The 23,264-nt window shown below is 27.5% G+C and overlaps 1 protein-coding gene across 1 annotated transcript in view; it reads right to left on the reverse strand.

The window, feature by feature from the left end:
- Positions 1-4,791: 4,791 nt before the first annotated feature.
- The window catches only part of LOC142326878 (uncharacterized), a 228,191-nt gene continuing 209,718 nt past the window's right edge, over positions 4,792-23,264 (reverse strand). The window contains exons 3-4 of the mRNA XM_075369610.1: positions 11,581-11,668; positions 4,792-5,390 (exon numbers count right to left, since the gene is read on the reverse strand). Of these exons, the coding sequence (XP_075225725.1) occupies positions 5,231-5,390; positions 11,581-11,668 (248 nt within the window). The 3' untranslated portion in view covers positions 4,792-5,230. The remainder of the gene's footprint in view (positions 5,391-11,580; positions 11,669-23,264) is intronic.

Consider the following 23,264-nt stretch of genomic DNA (forward strand, 5'->3'; position numbering starts at 1 on the left):
AGCCTTACACGAAGAGAAATCAGTAAACAAACTGCTTTCGGATTAGACACCTTAAAATAGTTCAGAACTCGCATGGAACACAACAACCAGGCTGCTGGTGGTCTCCTGCTGGTCGAGGGAGGCTCGTGGGCACAGGTTGAATTCCCAGCCACTGAAACATGCAGGATATGCGAGCTAAAGGGTTATGCGGCGAGTTGGCGTATCGACGATGTCTAGAACACTAAATATATTGTAAGTTCTAACAGAGACTATTATAAGGAGGATGACTTTTTTTTAATTTTTCTGACTTCCTGTTCATTCTAGACCAAAACCATTCAGGATCTCCATCGATCCGGGCCACCGCCATCTCTTGACCACAAATCCTAAAAACCCCAAAAATTACGCCCCCCCAAAAAAATTTTCACCCCCATATTCTTGCCGTTTCTAGGCGTTTAATTGTTTTTTTTTTTTTGATGGAGTATTTTGGGCCAAAGGTTGGAAATGGCGAAAAACGGTTTTAAACAGAAGTATTTGACCTGGCGAAGATCTTTTTTTTTGTGGGGGGTAATTTTTTGAGGTTTTTTTAATTTAGGGCAGGAGATAGTGAAGGCCGGGATCGATGGAGAACCGGAAGCGTTTTGGTCTGGGACGAACGGGAAGTTGGAAAAATTAGAAAACGTTATCCCCCTTATAATTGTTTCTGTGAGCACTTAGAATATATATATATATATATGGAGATCTTATTGCTAATGCTCAAGAAATTTAAATACCCACTGTCTTTCAAAGGTGAAATTTTCAAACTTGAGTGCATGCATAGTAGCTAAATTTAGATTTAGTAGCAGACAGATTTTCCAGCAATATACATACCTTTCTCAGCTCATTTTTTCTATGATAGTGGCACCTGTAGCTTGAATTTATTCTAGGGGGCATTGCCTACATAAACTTTTTTATTTTAATGTTTTGGAACTGTCTCTTCAAGCTTGGCCTACACCTCTTGAGATGTAGGTTTGTAATTTTGCCTATTACTAAGCAGACAGATTTTCCAGCAATATACATACCTTTCTCAGCTCATTTTTTCTATGATAGTGGCACCTGTAGCTTGAATTTATTCTAGGGGGCATTGCCTACATAAACTTTTTTATTTTAATGTTTTGGAACTGTCTCTTCAAGCTTGGCCTACATCTCTTGAGATGTAGGTTTGTAATTTTGCCTATTACTAAGCAGACAGATTTTCCAGCAATATACATACCTTTCTCAGCTCATTTTTTCTATGATAGTGGCACCCGTAGCTTGAATTTATTCTACTTAAGTCTGTCAGGATATCAAATTAAATGGAGTAAAAAAAATATGTTCATGTATCTTGGTCTTGTTTATAGTCACAGGTAACACAATCAATGATAAAGGTATGATTAAATGTAGCTTAAAAGTATTATATTTGAATGTATTTGGATAGCAGAAAGGAAATAAAGAAATATTAACAGAAAAATAAAAAAAAAACAAGACTTTTTAAAATAATTTATATTTAGTATGTTTTACATATAATACACAATTTTTTCTTATATAAAAAAGTGAATTTTTTTTTTGAAAGAAAAAAACAAATTAAAAGTTATTAGTTATTGGGAATTTTGAAAAATAACTGACTGAAACAATTATGAAGTTTGTACAAATTTCATTGTTAATTAAGCAGTTATAAAAGATATGATCATGTTTTAATGATATGTAAAGATAATTTTTCATGAATCACTAATCTTATTTGTATACCACTTGAGTTTTTTAACTCATTTCTTGAATCTACTATAATTTATTATTATAATGAACATCAAATGTGCTTTTGATCCCTATGTATCTTATTTTATTTGTTAATGTGAAGATAAGTTATGTAGAAGTCAAATACTGGATGATAAAAGTCAAATACTTTTGTCCTTCATGCTCTTAACACTAATCCCATACAAATACAACTTTATGGACATTTTTTTAACATATACATTATCAAATTACTAATCATGAAATTAATTCTTGAACAGGATGCACTGTAAAATATGGTAATATTTTTAGTTTAACTTTCAGTTTACTATAAATTTTACAGAGTTACTCCGTACATCATCAATGTTTAATTTATGAATTTTATACTGCTATGCAATCAAGTTTTTTATATCTATATCATAACCATGGATAAAGTAATGAAAACAAAAAAAATTTCTTTCCTTATAATTCTTTCCTAGTATGTCAATTTTTACATTTCATACAAATATGAAATCATATAATATTTACACAAGATATAAATATGAATGTTTATCATATTTTATTAGATTATTTTTATCGTTTGAATGAGAGAGATGTTTGTTACTTCTGTTAATGTTTCCATAAGAGCAAACATATCATACTAGCCTACAACTCGTTGAATGTAAAGCCTATTATTTAGTTTGTCTATTTTCATGTATAGTTTATACTATATAAATAGAGATGTATGGTAACTGGCCAAAAATCATCTTTCCACTTAAGGCTTGGAAGGTCATGAAATGAAATGCAAAAAAAGGATGTAAAATTTCTTGTATATATGTGTGAATGTGTTTATGTCTATTTGTGTTAATAACATGGAAAATGCTGGACAAAAGATGTTCAAATTTGTGGTTTAAATCTGGTATATATTCGTATACTTTGAGTTAAGGTCTCAAAACAGTGCATAAATAAAGAGGTTGCGAAAATGTTTTTTAATTTGGGAGTTGTTAAACCAAAACAACTCCTATTACCATATTCTTGAATGTGATAAAATGTAGGATTAGGTTATTATCCTGCTTCCAGCTATTCTATTCGATACATTTTTTCGGTTCTTTTATTTTACAGAAAACTTTAACCATGGTCTTTAAAGGCCCAGAAAAATTTTCTGGAGCAGAACCCTCCACTAATTTTTGTTATGAGCTGCCACTGGATATCTTAGTAGAACTTTGTGTATCGTTAAACTACACACAGTCAGTGAAGCAACTTTTCAGTACCTAATAATTAGATTATCTCTAACAATTTGTTACATGTTTCAGCCCAAGCCAGGAATCAAACCTTAGGACTTTTTTATGTATTGCTTCATTGCTCAAACAGATATACTATGACAAATTATTGAATCTCATAATGATATTTGATAACTTCTATTAAGAAATGAGAATTTCATAAATATCTTAATATGTTTATTATGTTATTAGTAGTATAAAGTATGTAATAGTTGAAAACTTAATATCCAGGAGATAAATGATAAAAGTTTCTTTTATATTAACAATATGTAACTTACATTTAATTGGGGGATTACAATTAATTATTAATGACTGTAATATAGTAAGAGAAAATGAGATTTAACTCATTAACAAAATAATGGATTTTTTATAACAGCTATAAAAATTAGTTACAATTATTATAATTATACATTCATATGTAGAATTGTAAATAAATATACTGCACTTGTATTTTCAGCACACATAATTATAATATGAGTAGTACAGATACATGAAAAAATGTTTTATGTAAAAATATTTTCATATTAAAAATTGATTGTTCCCTAATTATTTTTTGTTGATAATTTATTAAAATAATTCTATTATTTTTTTTGAAAATATGATTTGGCACGTTAATAAACATGTGCACGTTAATTTCTTCAATATTGTATTTTTATGGACATAAAATGAAGAAATTGCTGTTACAAGAAATAAAATTAAATCAAAATTAGAGGCATAGTTAGAGAAACAGTTAGATCTACTAACACATAGAAGATATGCTATATAACATCAAGTATTATAACAAAAAAAAAATGTATACATGTTAGGAGCCACAATATCTGGAAAAAAAATTGATTATACAACTGCCTGTTAAGACTTTTATGCATCAAAGTAACTTTTTTATATTTGTATGATCTAAATGTTACAATTCTAATCAGATTATTTACTGCTAGTCTGAAGTGAAAAACAAAAATAATGTGAACAATAGTGATTTTACAGCAAAAAAGGGTTAAATGAGTAATACCATTTCTTGTAAATGAACTTGAAATGAACTTTGAAAACTCTTTTTTTTGGAGTTCTATTTTTTTTCAAACTTTTCAATGCTGATTTAATATTTCTTAATACGTTGTATTGGATTATTTTAATTGAAATAATTAATTATATTTGTATAAAATATGTTTTCTGATTTTCATTATGATTCAGTAATAAGGTTAATTGCTATTATCTGGCAATTTATTTTTGAAAAAGTATATTTTATAAAAAAATGACAGCTGATAAAATATTTTGAGGGGAGATGATTGAGAGGAACACTGAAGGAGAGGATACTCACCACTGTTGATCCTTCATTTCTGAATCCACATCACAGTCCATTTCCAGTCTAGTTCACAGTGGCTATGAATTAGATACCTATCACAAATTTTTGTCTATATTTAAGTCTACTGATATCTTTCTATTACTATATAGGATTATGGCTGTCTCAGAACGACAATACAAACTTTAATTTGACACTAGTTGAACTTATTTTATCATCTTTTCTTCATACATTTTATTTACAATAAAACTTTTCATTCAAGTGTGTTTAAAAACAGTGTTGTTTAGAAACAATACTGTTATTGGAATGAGATTTTTGGGAGTGGCTAAACCTCCCATAATCAATTTTGATTCACAATTTAAATTCATGTTAAATTCAATACAAAATGAATTTGGTCTACTACTTATAATAATAGTAGTTTTTATTGCAGTAATCAAAAGTGTTTAACAAGTTTAAAAATAAGTACATTACTGAAAAGTATTAGAATTATTCATTTAATCAATTTAATGGATTGGAATATGAAGAAAGACCATCAAATTCTCAGATTTTATCCTAAAAAAAGTACATATCTGAATAATTATGGTATTTTTCTAAAATATATAGTAAAGTGAATACTTTGTTTTGCTTTTTAGTGAAGAGTGTTACTCTGGATCCGGTGCAATTATTTATCTTATATACTATTTTTTAATTTAACATGTATAAAGATATTGAAAAAAATTATGGGCACAAAACTTTCTAATGTTTTTTTTTTTTTTGAATGCTGAAATTACATGAAAACATTTATATATGGTAGCTGTTTTATGAAGCTACAGAATTAATTTACAATATGCAGTAAGTAACATGTAGATAAGTACGGTTATGTACGTCATAAATATTCAGGATCCTTTTGTTATCATATATTTCATTTGAGTATATTTTCATATATATTTACAATAATTTCAAGATAACAGCTGTAAACTCAGAGGAGTCTTTCCATTTCTTCTGAAGTCTCTTCACTGGATTCTTCTGACTGACTGTTTGCTGCCATGGCACTTTCATCACCAGACCAATGTTCAAATTCTTCTTTATGGTGTTCAAGTGCCATCAGAGATGGAAACAAGCTGTCACAGGCTCCACATCTGCGGATATAAATTAATATGTATTACATCTACTTTGATTTTATCTAGAATTTGTTATATCATTTATTAAATAAATTAAATTATTAGTCTAAATGAGAATCAAACTGTTGAAAGCTATGTAATAAACTATTAAGATATTAAGCTATTAAGCTATCTAAACTGTTTAAGATATGTAATCTCAGTTTTGTGTTAGTGATAAATACAACAAATTTTTTATACAAATACCAGAGCATTTTTATTTGAAGATTGGCCTACTCTACAAAAAAAAAACAACTTTAGAAATAACCTCATAAAAACACACATACAAAAAAAACACACATGGAATATAAAAATCTAGATACCAAAACTTAACAACATGCTTGAAGAGAAATTTACAACAAACAACATTTGACAAAAACAATATATTAAATAATCAAAGACTACTTGTATCAAATGTAATAGTTGATTACATAAAAATGTCCTAATCTTTTCAAGGCAATAGCACCTACAAGTAAATCCATTGAAGAAAGTGTTAGTAATTTGCTACAAATGGTCTTTTGGGAAAAATTTGTATTTTGAAATAGTCATTTAATAATAATTAATAATGTTGTAAATTTATTTCTTATTGGTTGAACACCACATTAGAACACATAATGACCGCAGAAAGAATTTTTAAAAACATTTATTTAATTTTACATCTTAGATACGCTACATTCATATTTAAGAAAGACAATGAAATGGGTTGAAATAACAGGTGAAAAAATGCTAAAAATCAAACTTGTGATCAAGCTGGCAAAAGCCAGCATCTGAAAAGAATATTAAAGTTTTTCTATCATAAATAATATTTTTGAAACAGTAAACAAATTACATCAACTTATTAAATCTTAATTTGGTTCCATCTTCAAAAAATGAAAATTTAAAAACAATTGAAAAAATTATTTTCTCGTGTGCTTTTTTGTTTTGGGTTTTTTTTTAACAGATTGATTACTTTTATTAAAGAAAAATACAAGCAAAAAACTCTCTCTGACTGAAAAATATACATTCATAAAAAAAACAAAAGTAAGAAACCTAGATGTTGATAAAACTAGGAAAAATAAACAAGGAAATGTGTAATACTTTTAACCGAAGTTTTCCAATTAATTGCCTTGAACTTTCACAAAACACAACTCTTATGCTTTTTTAATGCAATTACAATGAGTAAATCATAAGTTTTACAATTAAATTATATGTATCCAACATTGAGCAATGATTACAAAAAAAAAAAAAATGTAAAATGTCTAATAATTTATTAATTTTTCATTAAAAAATCTTTCACTGGAGTTATTTGCCAAAATTCAAGGAGATCAACAGAGGAACTAGCAATACAAATAAAACAAATAAGAATAATCATCAAAATCAGCCCACTTGATGAAGAATTTTGTATGTTTGAACGGCTTACCAAATTATATGAGCCAGATGTTTTATTGTACTGACTTCTTCAGAGCAGTTGGCTGGAAATGTGTGTGTATTAAGAGATGTGAAAAAAACTGATGTGCAAAATAAACTGATGTTTATGTTGGGTGGTGTGATAGGCCTGTTGAGGATTAGCAAGTCAGTTGTAAAATATTTTTTATATGTTATGTATATTTTAAGTGTTTAATGATTTGTTTTATTCATATCTTGTAGTGAATTGATAACATCTGATTTCTTCAACTGTTAATAAAAAATTATTTGAACTGAACTTATGAACAATTAATGAATACTTTTGTCAACTTAAAAAAAAAAAAACAGCCTACTTTATACAAAAATTTTCTATAGTACAGCAATGTTTCATTTTTAATATAATTGTGGAATGTTAAAATGGAAGATCAGAGATAAATATTTATGATACCTAATTATAAGGATAAGTAAAGCTAAGCTGTTATTTAACATTTGATACCATTGGATGGTAATGAAGTATTTTAAATATTAGCAGTACTGAAAAGGGTAGTTTAGCAAGTTGAATATTGGTGACTTTGAAACTTAGTTAACTCAATTGCTGAGAAGAGGCAGGCTAGGTTCTCAACTCTGAAATGAGTCATTTGATGTATGAGTGAGATCTGTAAAGGAACAGTGATTGCAGGTTCAACCCAGAATTTTAAAACTTAGATCAGCTCTTAAATGAAACTTTTGGCTCATCAAACAAACAAATGTTACTTGTTCTTACTAGAATTTCTGTTTTTTTTTTTTTAATAATAGAACATGCTTATATGGCCAATAATTCTATAAGTGGTGGGAGGCCACCATACCATTCTGGTTGATATATTTTGCTGACTCTATTACATTATTCTAATATCTTCAACATTTTTGTTAAATATGCTTACCTTGCGAAATCATAATTTGGACAAAATAGAAAGTTCTCTCAATTGGATACTTTGAACCAGCTTGTAACATAATAATCTAGCCATGTCAAAGGAATGATTGTCTTGGAATCCTTCATACTTGTCAACAATATTTTGTTTATATTATATATTTAGAATTGTTAAATTATTTAACTACAAGTATTTAATGAAAATTATGATGTAAATTAGTTATTTTAGATTTGTAACATGAATCGAATAAACCAGTGTATTAAAGCTCAATTACTTGGATAAAGAAAAAAGTAACAAATTCATTGATAGCCTATCATTTTATTTAACATTTCATAAAAGATCCAATGAGACTAGTAATTGCACCAATGTTTCATCATTACATCACTCCAATCATTATATCCAATGTATACCATTATTATTGTATTTATTTGACAATAAATTTCTAAATTCAAGGGAAATGTATAACCACTTAAGCTACGTTTGTTTTATAGTTCAGGAAAAAAAACAAAAAATCTATAGATACACTACTAAATAAATATATTGTTCCAGAAATGCAAAAATTAAACTATAGAACCTTTAACAGTGGGAAAATTAAATGGAGCTGAAAACATAGGTACAATAAACTTTCTCTAGGGGAAGAAAAAGTCAACATTTGTTACTTCCTTATGGAAAAACATCATAAACATACTAATATTAACAGTAACTAATTTATTCAAAGTATTCAAAAGAATATATCTTAAAATACTGGAAAATTGTTAAATATACTAAGTATTAAAAAAAGTATAATAAGTACAAATGAAAAAAGAACTAACAATGTGGTACTAGATGAATAGACTTTGTTTGACCACAACCTAAATACGTTCCTTCCTCACTCAGAATATCACCAGCAAATAACTATTAGAATCACAATGTAAAACTGCAGCACTATGGAAGATTGAAAGTAGGATTCTTTGTAACTGAATGTAATTAAGATAAAACATCCTTATTAAGTTTATATTCAAAGTCAGTGAAAATAAATATTCTATAATCATCACCACTGACAATCATGGGCATTAAGAAAAAATCTTGATTGTAAAACTGTATGAATGGCTAGTATTCAAGGTTAATTAAAAAGCTTTCTGGAATCCTCACTTCTATAAAGAGTATGACGCTGAAAATTGTTAATAGGTTGATTAATTACCAAGTTATGTTATTTAGAAGTTGTACTTTGGAAAGTCAATTTTTTAAAATGTAGGTGGTCAGGGCAGGAGTCCTGGACAGAGGCTCCCAACCCTGACTGCTTATAGGTGACTCAAAAAAGTTCTTTTTAGAACTCCAAGATTTAACTTCAAGGCTGGCCGGCCTATTGTTTGTCACTACTGCCAACTTTAGATGCTCATAGTTTTAACAGTTCTTTTCAGAGACAATTGCTGAGTTGCTGTCAGCCTGTCTCAGTCATTATTAACTGCCTCAAGAGTCAACTTATTAAACAGTTATTTTGGAAACTATTGAGTACTATTTTAAGTACTTCTGTTGCTTTCTGATGAAATATGTTTAAATTTTTAAATACTAACAAGTCACTTTCAAATTAATTAACAGAATCTTTTCTACGTAAGGCCTTAACATGAACTAATAATAATAATACAACACATACTAAACTCATGCTTAGTACAATACAAAAAAATGATTCTTATAATTACAACTTCATACAACACACAACACAAAATCAAATTTACTAAAAAACTGATTTTTTTACTTCACATTATTGATAATGTTTATGAATTTATAATGAATATTAGAAATAACTATCATTAGTTAAATTAAAAAAATGAGGTTATTCTTCACTACATCTGTTTACACTGATAAAAATTAACTGATAAAAATATTTTAAATGAAATATAATATATACAAACGAAATTTCACAAAAAAAGATCTTTTTTCTAATGATACCTAAACCGCTTACAAAAAATAATTGAAATAAAACTAAGAAGTAAAATGTTACTGAAAATAAAATATGAACTTTATTTTAATTTTATTAATAATTAAAATCAAGAGATCAAAATTAAAATTAAGGATCAATTTCTTTTGATCCTGTAGATCAAAAGAAATCCAATATATTGTTTTTTTAAGACAAGTATCAATTTGTGGTAATAAAAACTAGGCCAACAATAAAATAAAATGAGAGAACTCAGATCATATTTAAAAGAAAAACATTATAAGTTTATTTATAACAAAAGATGAAAGAAATCTATGTAATGAAATACAAAGATGTCAAATAGATATTATTTATTTTTAAAATGTGTATGGTTGAAGTATGTTTGAGGGGGCAATCTTGATAGTGAAATTATTATTATCACGTCATTATAACTTCACCGGTAAGAGTCCTTCCTCCTTTTTTCCTTTTTACCCTCCAGGAATTACTGTCAGGTATTACTTCAGAGGATGATATGTATGAGTGTAAGAGAAGTGTAGTCTGTACAGTCTCAGGTCGACCATTTTTGAGATCTGTGGTTAATTGAAATCCAACCACCAAAGAACACCGATGAATGGGATGAAGTCTGAATGGTATGACTATCAACAAAAAAAAATTGGCCTTGAAATTAAATTTGTTTGTTCTAGAAAGGCAATACATTTTAATAATAAATCCATAAGATAACAATCAGTAATTCATAAAAAAAAATAAATAAATAAAAAAATAATCTAACAAAATGCAATGATATCTTAAAAAGTTACAATAAAATTGTAAACCGCATGGTAATAGTCTTGCAGATATTTCTTCCGCACAAAAAAAAAATTTGTAATATAAATAAAACTGTTTTTAATAAAATAATACTGATAACAAAAAAGGGTTAAGATACTACATTTCTATTAACAAAATCAGTTATTAATTTAGAACTTGGTTTAAAAAAAAACACATGTTAAATACATGTGTAATAGACAATAGATATATAATAACAGGTAATAAACAATGTTTAAGTGTTCCACATAATAAGCAAAAAATAGAAAAATTTGTTACAAAACTCTTACCCGCCCGATTTCATTTGTTAAACAATGAATAATCATAAGAATTGTATTATTTCTGTAAATGTGATATGTATTTTTCGTTGTTTAATAAATGAAATCAGGCCAGTAAGAATTCTGTAAGAAACTTTTCTATTTTTTGCTTGTTATATGGAACGCTTAAACTTTGTTTATTATCTATTATTTTATATATATATATTGTCCATTAAATATATTTAACATGTATTTTTTTTAAACAAAATTCTAAGTTAATAACAGATTTTGATAATAGAAATGTGGCGTTTTATCTTTTTTGATATAATTTTGTTAAAAACAGTTTTATTTATATTACAGAAATTTTTGTTTTTTGAGTGGAAGAAATGATATCTGCGAGACTCTTACCATACGGTTTACAATTTTATTGTAATTTTTTTGGATAAGACACATGATTACCAATGATATTACTATTGAAGTGGAGTAAAAAATGACTGTAATGGGGTAGTAGTTTTGACACCATTAAACATGAATGTTGAGCTGTTTGAAAAACTTTTAGAATTAACAATATTGAAACTTTAAAAACAAATTTATTTTATCTTGAAATAAAATCTTTTAACTAAAAATCATTTTATTATAGAAATAAGACACTGAATTTTTTCAACAATTAATATATTTTTAAACATTTCTAAAATAATTTCAAATAATTTTAAAAGTTTTCTTTATTTTATTTGTCACTGATAAAGGCATTTCAAAATAATGGTATGTTATGTTACCCTATATTATATTCTATATTATTTTACAACTATATTATTTTATTTGGTAGCATCAAGATATCAGTTTGTTTTATAGTTAGAAATAATAGTTATTATAGATGTAAGATGAATAAATGAATCATTTCTGCATACCCAAAATGCCTTTTCTTCTGTTGATGTTGTGAAAGTTGTCGTGGACTGCAAAATGAACGATCACAAACATTGCACGTTAATGATTCATCTGGAACAAAAATGTAAAAAATAAACCATGCTTAATTTTACTTAACTTAAATTTGTTTATGTGGCATAAATAAAATAATAAATTACACAAGTGTTATTCAGTGTATTGAATGAAAATGTCATAAAATTGAAAGTTTCCTAAACATTTTTAAAAGGCAGCGACTGCTATGGTTATCAATAGAAAATGTATTTTGAGTAGTTTTTAAAAAAATGAAAAATATTAGCTAAAACTGTCAAAGTTTTATTGACAAAGATATTATAAACCATAAACAAAATACATGAGATCACATTACATATTAACATCCCATCCCCGTAGGGGGAAGACAACTTGTGACGTTATTATATATTAACAAAGCACATATTGGTAAACACAACTTGGAAGTGTACAAAACTTAATTATAATAATGCAATAACTACTAAATATAAAAAATGAATGTCTATTCACTGACAGTTACAATGAGCATATTACAGCGCTACACAATGATTGAATCAATGTTTGGAATGCATCTCACTGAAACTTGACTCACATACAAAGACATAAGTACAATTCACAAATTTAATAAACAAAAACCATGAATTGAACATTCTTAATATAAAATTTCCAAAAAATACTATTATTAAATTACAAACGCAACTATAAAATAAGCTATTTGATCATGTAGGAGGATCTTAACCACTGTACTAGGTTATCTATAATGTGCTATTTCTATAATGAGTGCTGTTAATGTCATTTGTGACAATATCATTCAAGGAACTGCTTAAAATAATTTCAAAATGATCTTCTATAAGGAAATTATCATGTACTGTAGTATTTATCTATTTTAGCAATGATGGATTGATTCCTAGAGATTTTTATACGTAAAAAAACTAGATTTTTTTAAGTATTATTTTTAGAATGTAAAAAATTCAGTCCTAAGAATCTAATCCAACCAAAAAGGCATTACTACCACCCTAGAAAAAAAACCTTGATAGCAGAGGTTAATCATTCTAAATTTGTTGTTTGAGGTTTAAACAATGTTTCCATATGCTGATGAATGAATAGTTATTGCTAATTTTACTTTATACTGGATGTTATACATTATGTGGATGGATAGTTAGTACAACAAATTAATATATATCTTTCTGTTATTGAACAATATTTCAGCTCAGTATGGAAATGTTAAACATAATCAAAGCGAAAAACGTTAAAGAGACTTAATTATACGTTAAATGTAAAACAATAAGAAATAAGAAGAAAATTATACTTGGACAGTCTAATTTTTGAAGATAATATGGAGGTTACAGCAGACTGTGAAGCGAATTATTTTACATTGATACAATTATTTTAATAGCTATTTATTTAATTATTTTTAAAATAGCAGTATTTTACTAGTGGGGAATATGTAATAATAATATTATTGTTTTTACTTACATGAAAGGAAAACATCAAATGGGCATTACAAGAGTACTGCTAACAGTAAGTAAAATAACAAGTTTAAAAACACGAGTAAAAAGATAAAATAAATGTCTTTTTTTATTCTACACTGGAAAAATATTGTAAGATAATAATATATGTTTTATGATATTATCATAAAACAATTTTTTAAGTTTCAAGTATCATTTTGTTAAAAACAGTTTTATTTATATTACAGAAATTTATTATCATAAATAAAGTCTTTTTACTCATTCATTATTTATATTATTGTAATACTGTGAGATGTTAAAACAATGATGAAATTGTAATATTCATACTCCCAATTTTCCTTTGATTGGGATAACATTATTCCATTCTACATTTGGTTTACTTTACAAAAGAGGAACTTTTTTAAAAGAAAAGAGGTAAGATAAAATAAATGTTTTTTTTTTATTCTACACTGGAAAAATATTGTAAGATAATAATATAATTTTATGATATTATCATAAAACAGTTTTTTAAGTTTCAAGTATCATTTTGTTAAAAACAGTTTTATTTATATTACAGAAATTATCTCAAAAGAGGTACTTTTTTATTATCATTTTACAATATTACTTGTTTTTAAAGTTTTTTTTTATGATTGTATATTTTATGAAATTATGGACATCAACTGCTGTAGTCATTTTGCCCTAATGGAAATTAGTAGCATATGAAAAAACCCCATGCCTGACCGAGATTCGAACCTGGAATCTCCAGATGAAAGGTCAAGAGGCTACCACTCTGGCATGAAGATTGGCAATATAGTAAAAAGTAGCATGTTTTGTTTAATTGTATTTATAAATTTATATTCTGCTATTTTATTCTTTCAGAAAAATAAAAGTCATATTAATAAAATGATATTAATCTTTTATTAAAATATTGATCAAAATTTTTCATTAATAAGTAAATCTGAAATGTGTTAAAAGCAAAAACCATTATTAAATCGTGACTACTATATAGAATCATTAAATTATTTTGTAGGCTTTTTGATGTGAACGTACTGAAAAAACTGTACGGATAAATTCCTCTTTTGTAAAGTAAACCAAATGTAGAATGGAATAATGTTATCCCAATCAAAGGAAAATTGGGAATATGAATATTACAATTTCATCATTGTTTTAACATCTCACTCTTTATGCTCTAGAATATTAATAATTCATCTTTTGTGGGTTTGAACTAAAATCACTGTATGCATTTTATGAATTTTATCAACATCTCTAATAATTAATAACAACATTGAACTACTAAAATTCTAACACAAGTACTGATGTAACTAAAATTATTATTTTTTTTTTAACCTCCGGAACCACTGTTAGGTATTACTTCAGAGGATGAGATGAATGATCTGTAGCGTGTGTGAAAAATTCCATGCCTGATTGGGATTCGAACTGGGACCTCCGGATGAAAGGCCGAGACACTACCACTTGCACCACGGAGGCAACCAAAATTATTTATATGTTTCTAACATTACTAAATAAATTTAAAAAATTGTTATTCATAGAAAACACTTTACATGAAAAAACAGAATAATTAAACTGAAATTAATTGTCATCTTTATTTAATTAATTTATCAATCAGTAAATAACACTGATAAACATAATTTTTGTTTCCTAACATGCGATACATGATTTTAATCTGCTTTTTGATGCTGAAAACGAATATAAGCTCAGAATCTTTCTATCACCCACCATTTTTGAAAAAAATTTAAATTTTAATTAAAGGATTTTTTTTCATTTTTCAACATATAGTTAGCATTTTATGCTCCTATATTGCATTTTGGTAGTTCATTTTTTATTGTTTAACTTTGTTAACATAATTTGTAAGCTGTAAATAAACAATACTAGACAAAGAATTAAATCTTATCATAGTCATATATTATGACATCATACCTAATATTGAAGAGTGAGCCTTCATGGACAAGATTAATCATGTCTATGCAGGTCAAAACATGTAGCTGAAAACACAGCTGTGTTGTTTGTATTAAGCACTGGATTTAGGAATGAATTAATTTTGTTCAGTCTTATTGCTGTCTTAAGTTTGTTAACAGTGCTGGAGTGTCATAATGCCTCAAAATTGTGGATGCTCTTTGTTATGTATGTAGTGAGTTTACCGTAAAATCAAATAGAAAAAACATTACACCTTTAATTAAAAATACATATCATTTGTACTTTCAGTATAAAATTGGTGATCAGGATAAGATGTGGACTCCTCATATAGTATGCACTAATTGTTCTATATATTTAAGAGGATGGTTGAAAGGTACACGGAAGGTTTTGCCATTTGGTGTATCAGTAGTTTGGCGTAAACCAAAGGCTCATGTAAGTGATTGTTATTTCTGTAAGCCACATCTGACTTGGTTAGGGATTTAAATTTATCAAAAAAAAAAAACTGAACTGTTAGGATCAAGACTGCAAGACTGGAATTTATTTCTAAAAAATACAAAAATTTCAGGCTTTCGAACTCGTCAAAAAGAACTTTCTCAGTACTTTATTGATGAAAATAATTAGGTTTATTGTACAATTATTGATGAGCTTATAATGCACTTAGGACAAATTCATAAATTTGAGGACATGTGTCTTTTCAGAGATTCATCTAAGTATAGTTTAAAAGTGGTTCTACTACACAATGGTAACGAATATCCTTCCATACCAATCGCTTATAGTATTAATTTGAAAGAGGCATATGATGTGATGAAAGACGTTCTTGAAAAAATAATAAATTATAAAAAAAACATAGCTGGAACATATGTGGTGATTTGAAAGTTATAGCTATTTTGTTAGGCATGCAGTCAGGCTACAGCAAGTACATGTGTTTTCTTTGTGAATGGGACAGCCGAGCTAGGGATAAACATTATGGTACCAAAGAGTGGAAGAAATGAGACAACTTAACTCCAAATGGGAAAAATATTATTCATGAGCCCTTAGTTGAACCCAAAAAAATATTTTTACCCCCTCTCCATATCAAGCTAGGACTAATGAAAAATTTTGTAAAAACAATGTAGAAGGATAGTCCTGGATTTTTGTACATCAGGCAGAAATTTCTGAATGGAATAATTAAAGAAAAAATATTTGTTGGTCCTCAAATAAGAGAGTAGGTAAAAGATGATGTAATTAACTCGATATTTAATAATGTAGAAAGTGCAGCTTGAACTTCATTTAAAGAAGTTTGCAAAACATTTCTTTGCAATCAAAAATCCAACAATTACCATGATATTGTTAATCAACTTCTTACTTCATACAAAGCTATGGAATGTAATATATCTTTGAAAATACATTTTCTCCAATCACATCTAGATTTTTCCCAGACAACATCGGAGAAGTAAGTGATGAACACAGTGAATGTTTCCACCAAGAGATTTCGGTGATGGAAAGCCGCTATAAAGAGAAATGGAATACTAACATGCTAGCCGATTACTGTTGGACATTAATTCGAGATGTGCCTAAGGCTATTTATAAAAGAAAAGCATCAGCAAAATCATTCTAACACAGGTATGGCTATGTAAAATAATTCTTACTAAAATAAAATTTATGGAAATAAACCAATGGGTTGGTCTAGTGGTGGACTTGTCATTGCAAATCAGCTGATTTTGAAGTTGAGAGTTCTAATGTTCAAGTCATATTAAAAGCAGCTATTTTTATACGAATTTGAATGCTAGATCATGGATACCGGTGTTCTTTGGTTTTTGGGTTTCAGTTAACCACATATCTCAGGAATGGTTGACCTGAGACTGTACAAGACAACACTTCATTTACATTCATACATATCATCCTCTGAAGTAATTCCTTATGGTGATTCCAGAGGTTAAACAAAAAAGGTGGCATCCTGACATAGGCCAAACTCATGACTGTGTTGTGTTATCAATTTTAGAGGGTCTAAAAGAAAACCTCTGGTAAAGCCCATCAGGGCTAGGATTGGAAAGTGGGGTGTGGCAACTGGGATTATCACAAGGTGGTTTCCCCTACACAGGGCAGGTGTTGCACAATAAAAGCGATATACCAATCAAAACAAAAATATCATGTGACTTGATCAATCAGCTGGGTCTTGAAAATATCAATAAAGACTTAAATCTAACAATATTGGTAATAATTTCAAATTTGATTAAAAGGTACGAGTTGTCATATGTTAATATGAATTAGTAAAAATAACTGGGTAAATTAAATGCACAATGATGTCTGATACATATTAAACATACAAGAAAACAGAAAAAAATGAGAAAACTATATTTTGTGCAGTCAAACTTACAGGATAATAATCTTATTCAAACAATTATTTTTTATTACTGCTATAAAAGAGGATTATCTTATCACAGTTTAACAGTGTTATGAAGTTTTATTAAACTGCTTTTTATAACCAAATTCATGGTTTAAACATAAAAGTCAATTATTGTGGTTGAAGTGATTTTATTTCAGAACATTTCTTTATTGTTTTATAATTTTTAAAATGCACAAAATACATTTTTGCATTTACCAATATTTTATAATATATATTTTGCTTACATTTAATTAAATCCACAAGAATACAATAATATTTTGTTAATTGTTTATTTGTGTGTATGAGTTAGGGTTGTTTTAAAATAGTTTTTGCAATGGTTTAATGTAGGTCAAATATAATTCCACACCACACTGTTTACAGATTAGTAGGGAAATTGCTATATTAGTATGCATATACTTATAATTTGATACCATGTGCCAGACTGAAGGGTAGACTATCCAAAATTCTAATGTATGCAAAAGAAAAAAATGGGAAAATATGCAATGAAACTTTTCATTTATTTTCAAAATATTTGATTTATAATATTTTGAATTTAGTTAAATTGTTAGTAAAATTGAGTTTATTTTATTGCACCAAAAATGCATCAATTGTTTCCTTGAGCCACAAGGCATAAACTGTGTGAATCATAATGGTTGTATGTTTGGCTCATTTGCACTCACTTTACTGTATAAGAATATAACATTTCTTCACTTGGAGATTAGTAAGTTAATTAATCAATATCTTTAAACAGCAGCAATTAAAATTCAACAAGTAATGGATTGTTGAAATTAAAATTCAACACTTAATACTAAGTATTAAGTAGAATGATATACAAATATTTTAAGATTCAGTTTCCCAAATTATTTTAATACAGTTTTAAAAATCAGTTATAAAGGAAGAGATGAATTCAATAAAAAAAGTAAGTGGATATTATTATATTTTGGTTTAATTAATACTTCACTTTAAGCAGGAGTTGTCCTTGAGAAATTAAAAAAAAAAAAAAATTACGTAAAGATAATGAATAATTATCAGAGAATTAAAGCTTATAAGTTTGCTTCCATCCTTTTAAAAATGTTTGAAAGGATAGGGCTCAATAATTAGAATCTCATTTAAATGAATAAAGTTTACGAAAAGGAAGTCTATTTTTTAATAGATTAGATAGATGTACTTTTGTGTATTAGTAACTAAAATAGAGAAGAATATAGTTGCAATGTATTCAGGAGAAAAGGCTGTATCAAACTTTTATATATATAACTAAAACTTTTGAATGTGTAAATGCTAAACTTCTACAAATTTGGTGAAAATTGTTATAACAGGTGTAGTTAATGACTAGTTTAGATCGTATCTTATAAGGGGGAAACAGAATATAGAGATAAGCAAGTACTGAAGGAAAATTTAGGAATGTTCAGTTCTAACATTTTTATATGTTAGCTAGAGTTCCATATTTTAAACTACAAACAACTGTATCTTTAATGTACATCAATGAGTTATAACCAGTGATTAAAATAATTCAGGTAATGATTCAACATTAATAAAATCTAATGCTAATAAAAGTACCATTATAAATAGATATATGTTTAGCTACCCAGTATTCCATTCAATGTAATTTCAGTAATAAATGAAAATAGAGCTTTATAAGATTTAAAAGTTAATATAGTAAAAAAAAAGTAATATTAATAATGTTTATATTGCATTAAAGAACAGTCATTACTTTGTAGGAATAATTTCTATTATTGATCTTTTATGAAATGCACAAAATTACATTTTTTAAAAATAAAGTTTATTATTTTTACTCTAAAGATACACATAAGTTTGGTGATGAAATATTGATGAGGGCAGTTTATAATAAAATGTAAGTCTCTCTTTATAAATCATAATAATTATGAGTTGTATAAATCTTATACAATAAACACTATTTTGGAGATCGCCCTCAAAACAAAATTTCAGAAGAGTTTTTAAGCACAAAAGAAAATCATAAAATACAAAATAGGAATAATAATATATAAAAAATATAGGGGCAACCTTTTAAAAATCCCTAACTAATTTTGGTTTCTTCATTATTTATTTATTTATGAATCAAAAATTATTTATAGGGACACATTTTAAAAGACATATGGTATAGTTTATACCATAACATTATAATGATGTAACTATAATCTAAGAAATGAAACAAGTATGTTTGTGGAAATCCATAGAACAACATTATTTGAATGTAAGCCAAATACAGGCTTAGGGTGATGTATACATAAGCTTTGCTTACTTTTGTTTTTTTGTATAGGAACAAAACGTTCATGTCAAAATTACTATATGATACACGTACTTGTAAAAGAGCAAATTTTACTGAAAGGCTAAAAAAATTTTTAATCCATTGAAGGATTTCTTTCCTCCCTAATCATAAATAAATTAGGGACTTACAGGTTTGGGATTTTTTCAATGATTAATTCACCATATAAAGTCGAAGTTCGTACAATGGGAATATGAAATGGAAATTTTGTCATTTATGAAAATTGCCATGTCTGTTCAAGATTCAAACCCAGGACCGCTAATTGAAAGGCTAATTTGATTTTTAGAATTCATTTTCTGTTTAATTTACCCGATACTTTATTTTTTTTATACTTCAAAAGAAGTATGTGTAAAAATTCAAGATATTAAAAAAGATTTTCAGAACTAGAAAAATAGTAAAGATACTAACTAAAATAAGATACAGTGTAAATAAAAACTATTACAGAATTTAAATCAGTACTATTAGCATTATATTATAAGAATATTACTAAAAATATTAAATTTACATTATATTACTACCAATATTACAGAAATATTTTCCGTAAACTTAAAACTTTTACAACTAATCAAAAAAAATAAATAAATAAAACAAAAACCTTATAAATTTAAGTTATTACCCTCATGCCTTACTATAATAACACCAGTACTGGTTAACGCTAAATGCTGTGTGTTAACACTGAGTGAATTAAAGTTGTTTTTGTATGAAATGAATTCCATGAAATAAAGCTGACAGCACACAGTTGTTGGACTATCCCGTCACACGGCTTTTGTTTGATGCACGGCTTAACACATATTTTCACACAACATTTAATTAAAAATATTTATCATTTTATTTAAATATAATATTTTTTGTTAATTTAAGTCAATGATTCTAACTAAAGCGCATGCGCATACCGTATTTCATTGCCGTGGGTATGGCGGTACTAGCTGCTGCCACTTTAAATACTTTTTTACACTTTAAATATTATTCACTTATTTTTTTCTACCGCTCACCTGAGACGTCACAACGTAGCAGTCGACTACATCAGCTGTACGTCAGTGCTACACTAGCGCTCGTTGTGGTGAAAGGGAGTACTAATGATGCAGTACACCCAGTTATCCACTAGTTTATTCAGAGCATTTTTTGAGGGTGGGATTTTGCAAAATATTTTTCTGGAAATACTATTTTTTAATCGTTAACAAATGTGTCTAAGAAAAATATGACCTTAATTGAAATCTCGAGATACTAAGGGACCTTTCTCTACAGCCTTACCTCCTTGACCTTTTAAGTTGAAAATTTAATGTCGTCAATGTCCCATATATAGAAATAATCTGACCAGGTTTGATCAAAATCGGTCGAGTAGTTCTGAAGATATAACGGGAATTAGAGGGCGAAATTGAACATACACGCATCCATACGAACATCCGGAAAATTTCCATCCGGTTTTTGGTTTTTACTTCCTTGTACAAAGTAAAAAAAGTATTGTGATAGCGAAAATTTTCAGTTTCCAGATTTCAACGGAAATATCCATTTTTTTTTTAAATATTGATAACGTCAAGAACCGTATCTAAATGAATCAATTTAAATATTATGTTCTAAGAAAAACACGCTTTACTATTTGATTCACATTAGATTGTTCAGTTTTTACTTCGTATTGTAATCGCGAAAAATTTCGGATTTCATATTTCAACGGAAATATTCATTTTGACCACTCCTGAATCCATTTTTACTAGTTTCGGCGTGACGTCTGTACGTACGTACGTATATATCTCGCTTAACTCAAAACGATTAGCCGTAGAATGTTGAAATTTTGAATTTAGAACTGTTGTAACATCTACTGGTGCACCTTCTCTTTTGATTGAAATCTACTGGACCAAAAGATCCAAAATCCAAAAAAGAAATTGGATTTTGAACTTTTTCTTAACTGCAGCAATAAGCTGTCATTGAGAGCTTTTTAACGATGTATTAAATGTTACTTAATTCATGGTTGTACAACAATTTTCGTTGGTTCCAGAGTTATAGCCCAATGAAATTTTAATTACTGAAATATTTGGATCTTACAAGGGAAGGAACATCGGTTCGAATGTGAAATTTCCTTTTTGTTAACTTTTTTAAAATTTAAATATATTGATTTATTAATAATTATTAACCTCTGATTGTAAAAAAAAAAAATACGATAGATAATAATTCAGTAATAACAATAAAATAAAATATGAAAAAATATCAGAATTTATTAATGAAATAAAATTTTGTGTACTTTCATTTTAAAAAAAATGAGTGTATTTAATTTAATAAGCGTATAAGGAAGTTATGTGGTCCACACACATCAAATTGTTTTTAATGAAACAGAACATTAACAGCTACGGTCATTATCCTGTTGTTCAGTTCAGGACTTTCTTTTTTAAAGTCCTACACTCAGTAATAATTACAAAAACACATTCTACCGGCTTGCTTTCTTTTTCAATGTATTTTAAATCAATTCTTCTCCGGTAAATGATCAGATTTTAAATAATGATTGTTATCGACTTCACTTACAACAATTTATTCGTAAGAATGCCTATTCGTACAAAACGCTCGTGCAATCAAATGAGTGAGCTTCTAAATGCGCGTGCCTGATTGAGTGGTGACAGCGGACGTAAGCAGCTATATTTTTTCTAATAAACGATTTAATTTCCAGAAATTTTAATGGAGATTATTCTTTTCCTTTCAATCCATTTACTATCTAGTTGTTGATTCTTTCTTTCTTTACTGTTTAGCCTCCGGTAACTACCGTTTAGATAATTCTTCAGAGGATGAATGAGGATCATATGTATGAGTGTAAATGAAGTGCAGTCTTGTACATTCTCAGTTTGACCATTCCTGAGATGTGTGGTTAATTGATCTAGTTGTTGATTAAACATATGGAACTATTATGTAACGTTATTAAATAATCGATTCAGTACTATAAAAAAGTTTCTTACGTTTGTTGAAAGCCGAAAAAGAAGTAAAAGTAAAAAACTGAAATAAGTGGAAAAATTGTTTTAAATATTTAAAGGAAAGGCAAAACTCTTATTTTTTTAAATAAAATATAATGATTTATATTTTCTCTTAAAGAAGTTATGAACCATTGAAATTGCATTACCGAAAAAAGACGCAACAAATGAAATATATTTATTTAGAATTTTCTATTGTTCTTAGACTTTCTTCATATAACTTACCACATAGTAAATCATAACAATAAACTAAAAATCACAAGTTTTAATCAAATACAAAGTAATTTTTTCCATCAAGTTCTTACTAAGAATAATTTTACAAAAAGAATCTTTCTTTTTTCCTGACTTGTAATATAATAATTGTTATGAATTTGTTTGCTTGTCATATCTTTAACTGTTTGTAATTACAAATGCAAAAATAATTAGTAAAAATACTGAAATAAAAACTTTTATGATATATGTTTTACAGAATTTAGCAGTACGGAATTTGTTGAGATGTTGTTAGGTCGTCTAGTTTTCACACACATAGCAGTTGCGGTCTGTGTTAAAATATTTGTGCAAGAACTTCTACATAGTGGTTTATCACCTTTACCGCATCGCTAATACAAAATGTTAACGTGTCACTTACATACACTTTTATTAACGAAATTTCATATCATATTATTAAAAAAATATATAA

The sequence above is a fragment of the Lycorma delicatula genome, chromosome 6 (assembly GCF_047948215.1).
Source record: "Lycorma delicatula isolate Av1 chromosome 6, ASM4794821v1, whole genome shotgun sequence".
Lineage (NCBI taxonomy): Eukaryota > Metazoa > Arthropoda > Insecta > Hemiptera > Fulgoridae > Lycorma > Lycorma delicatula.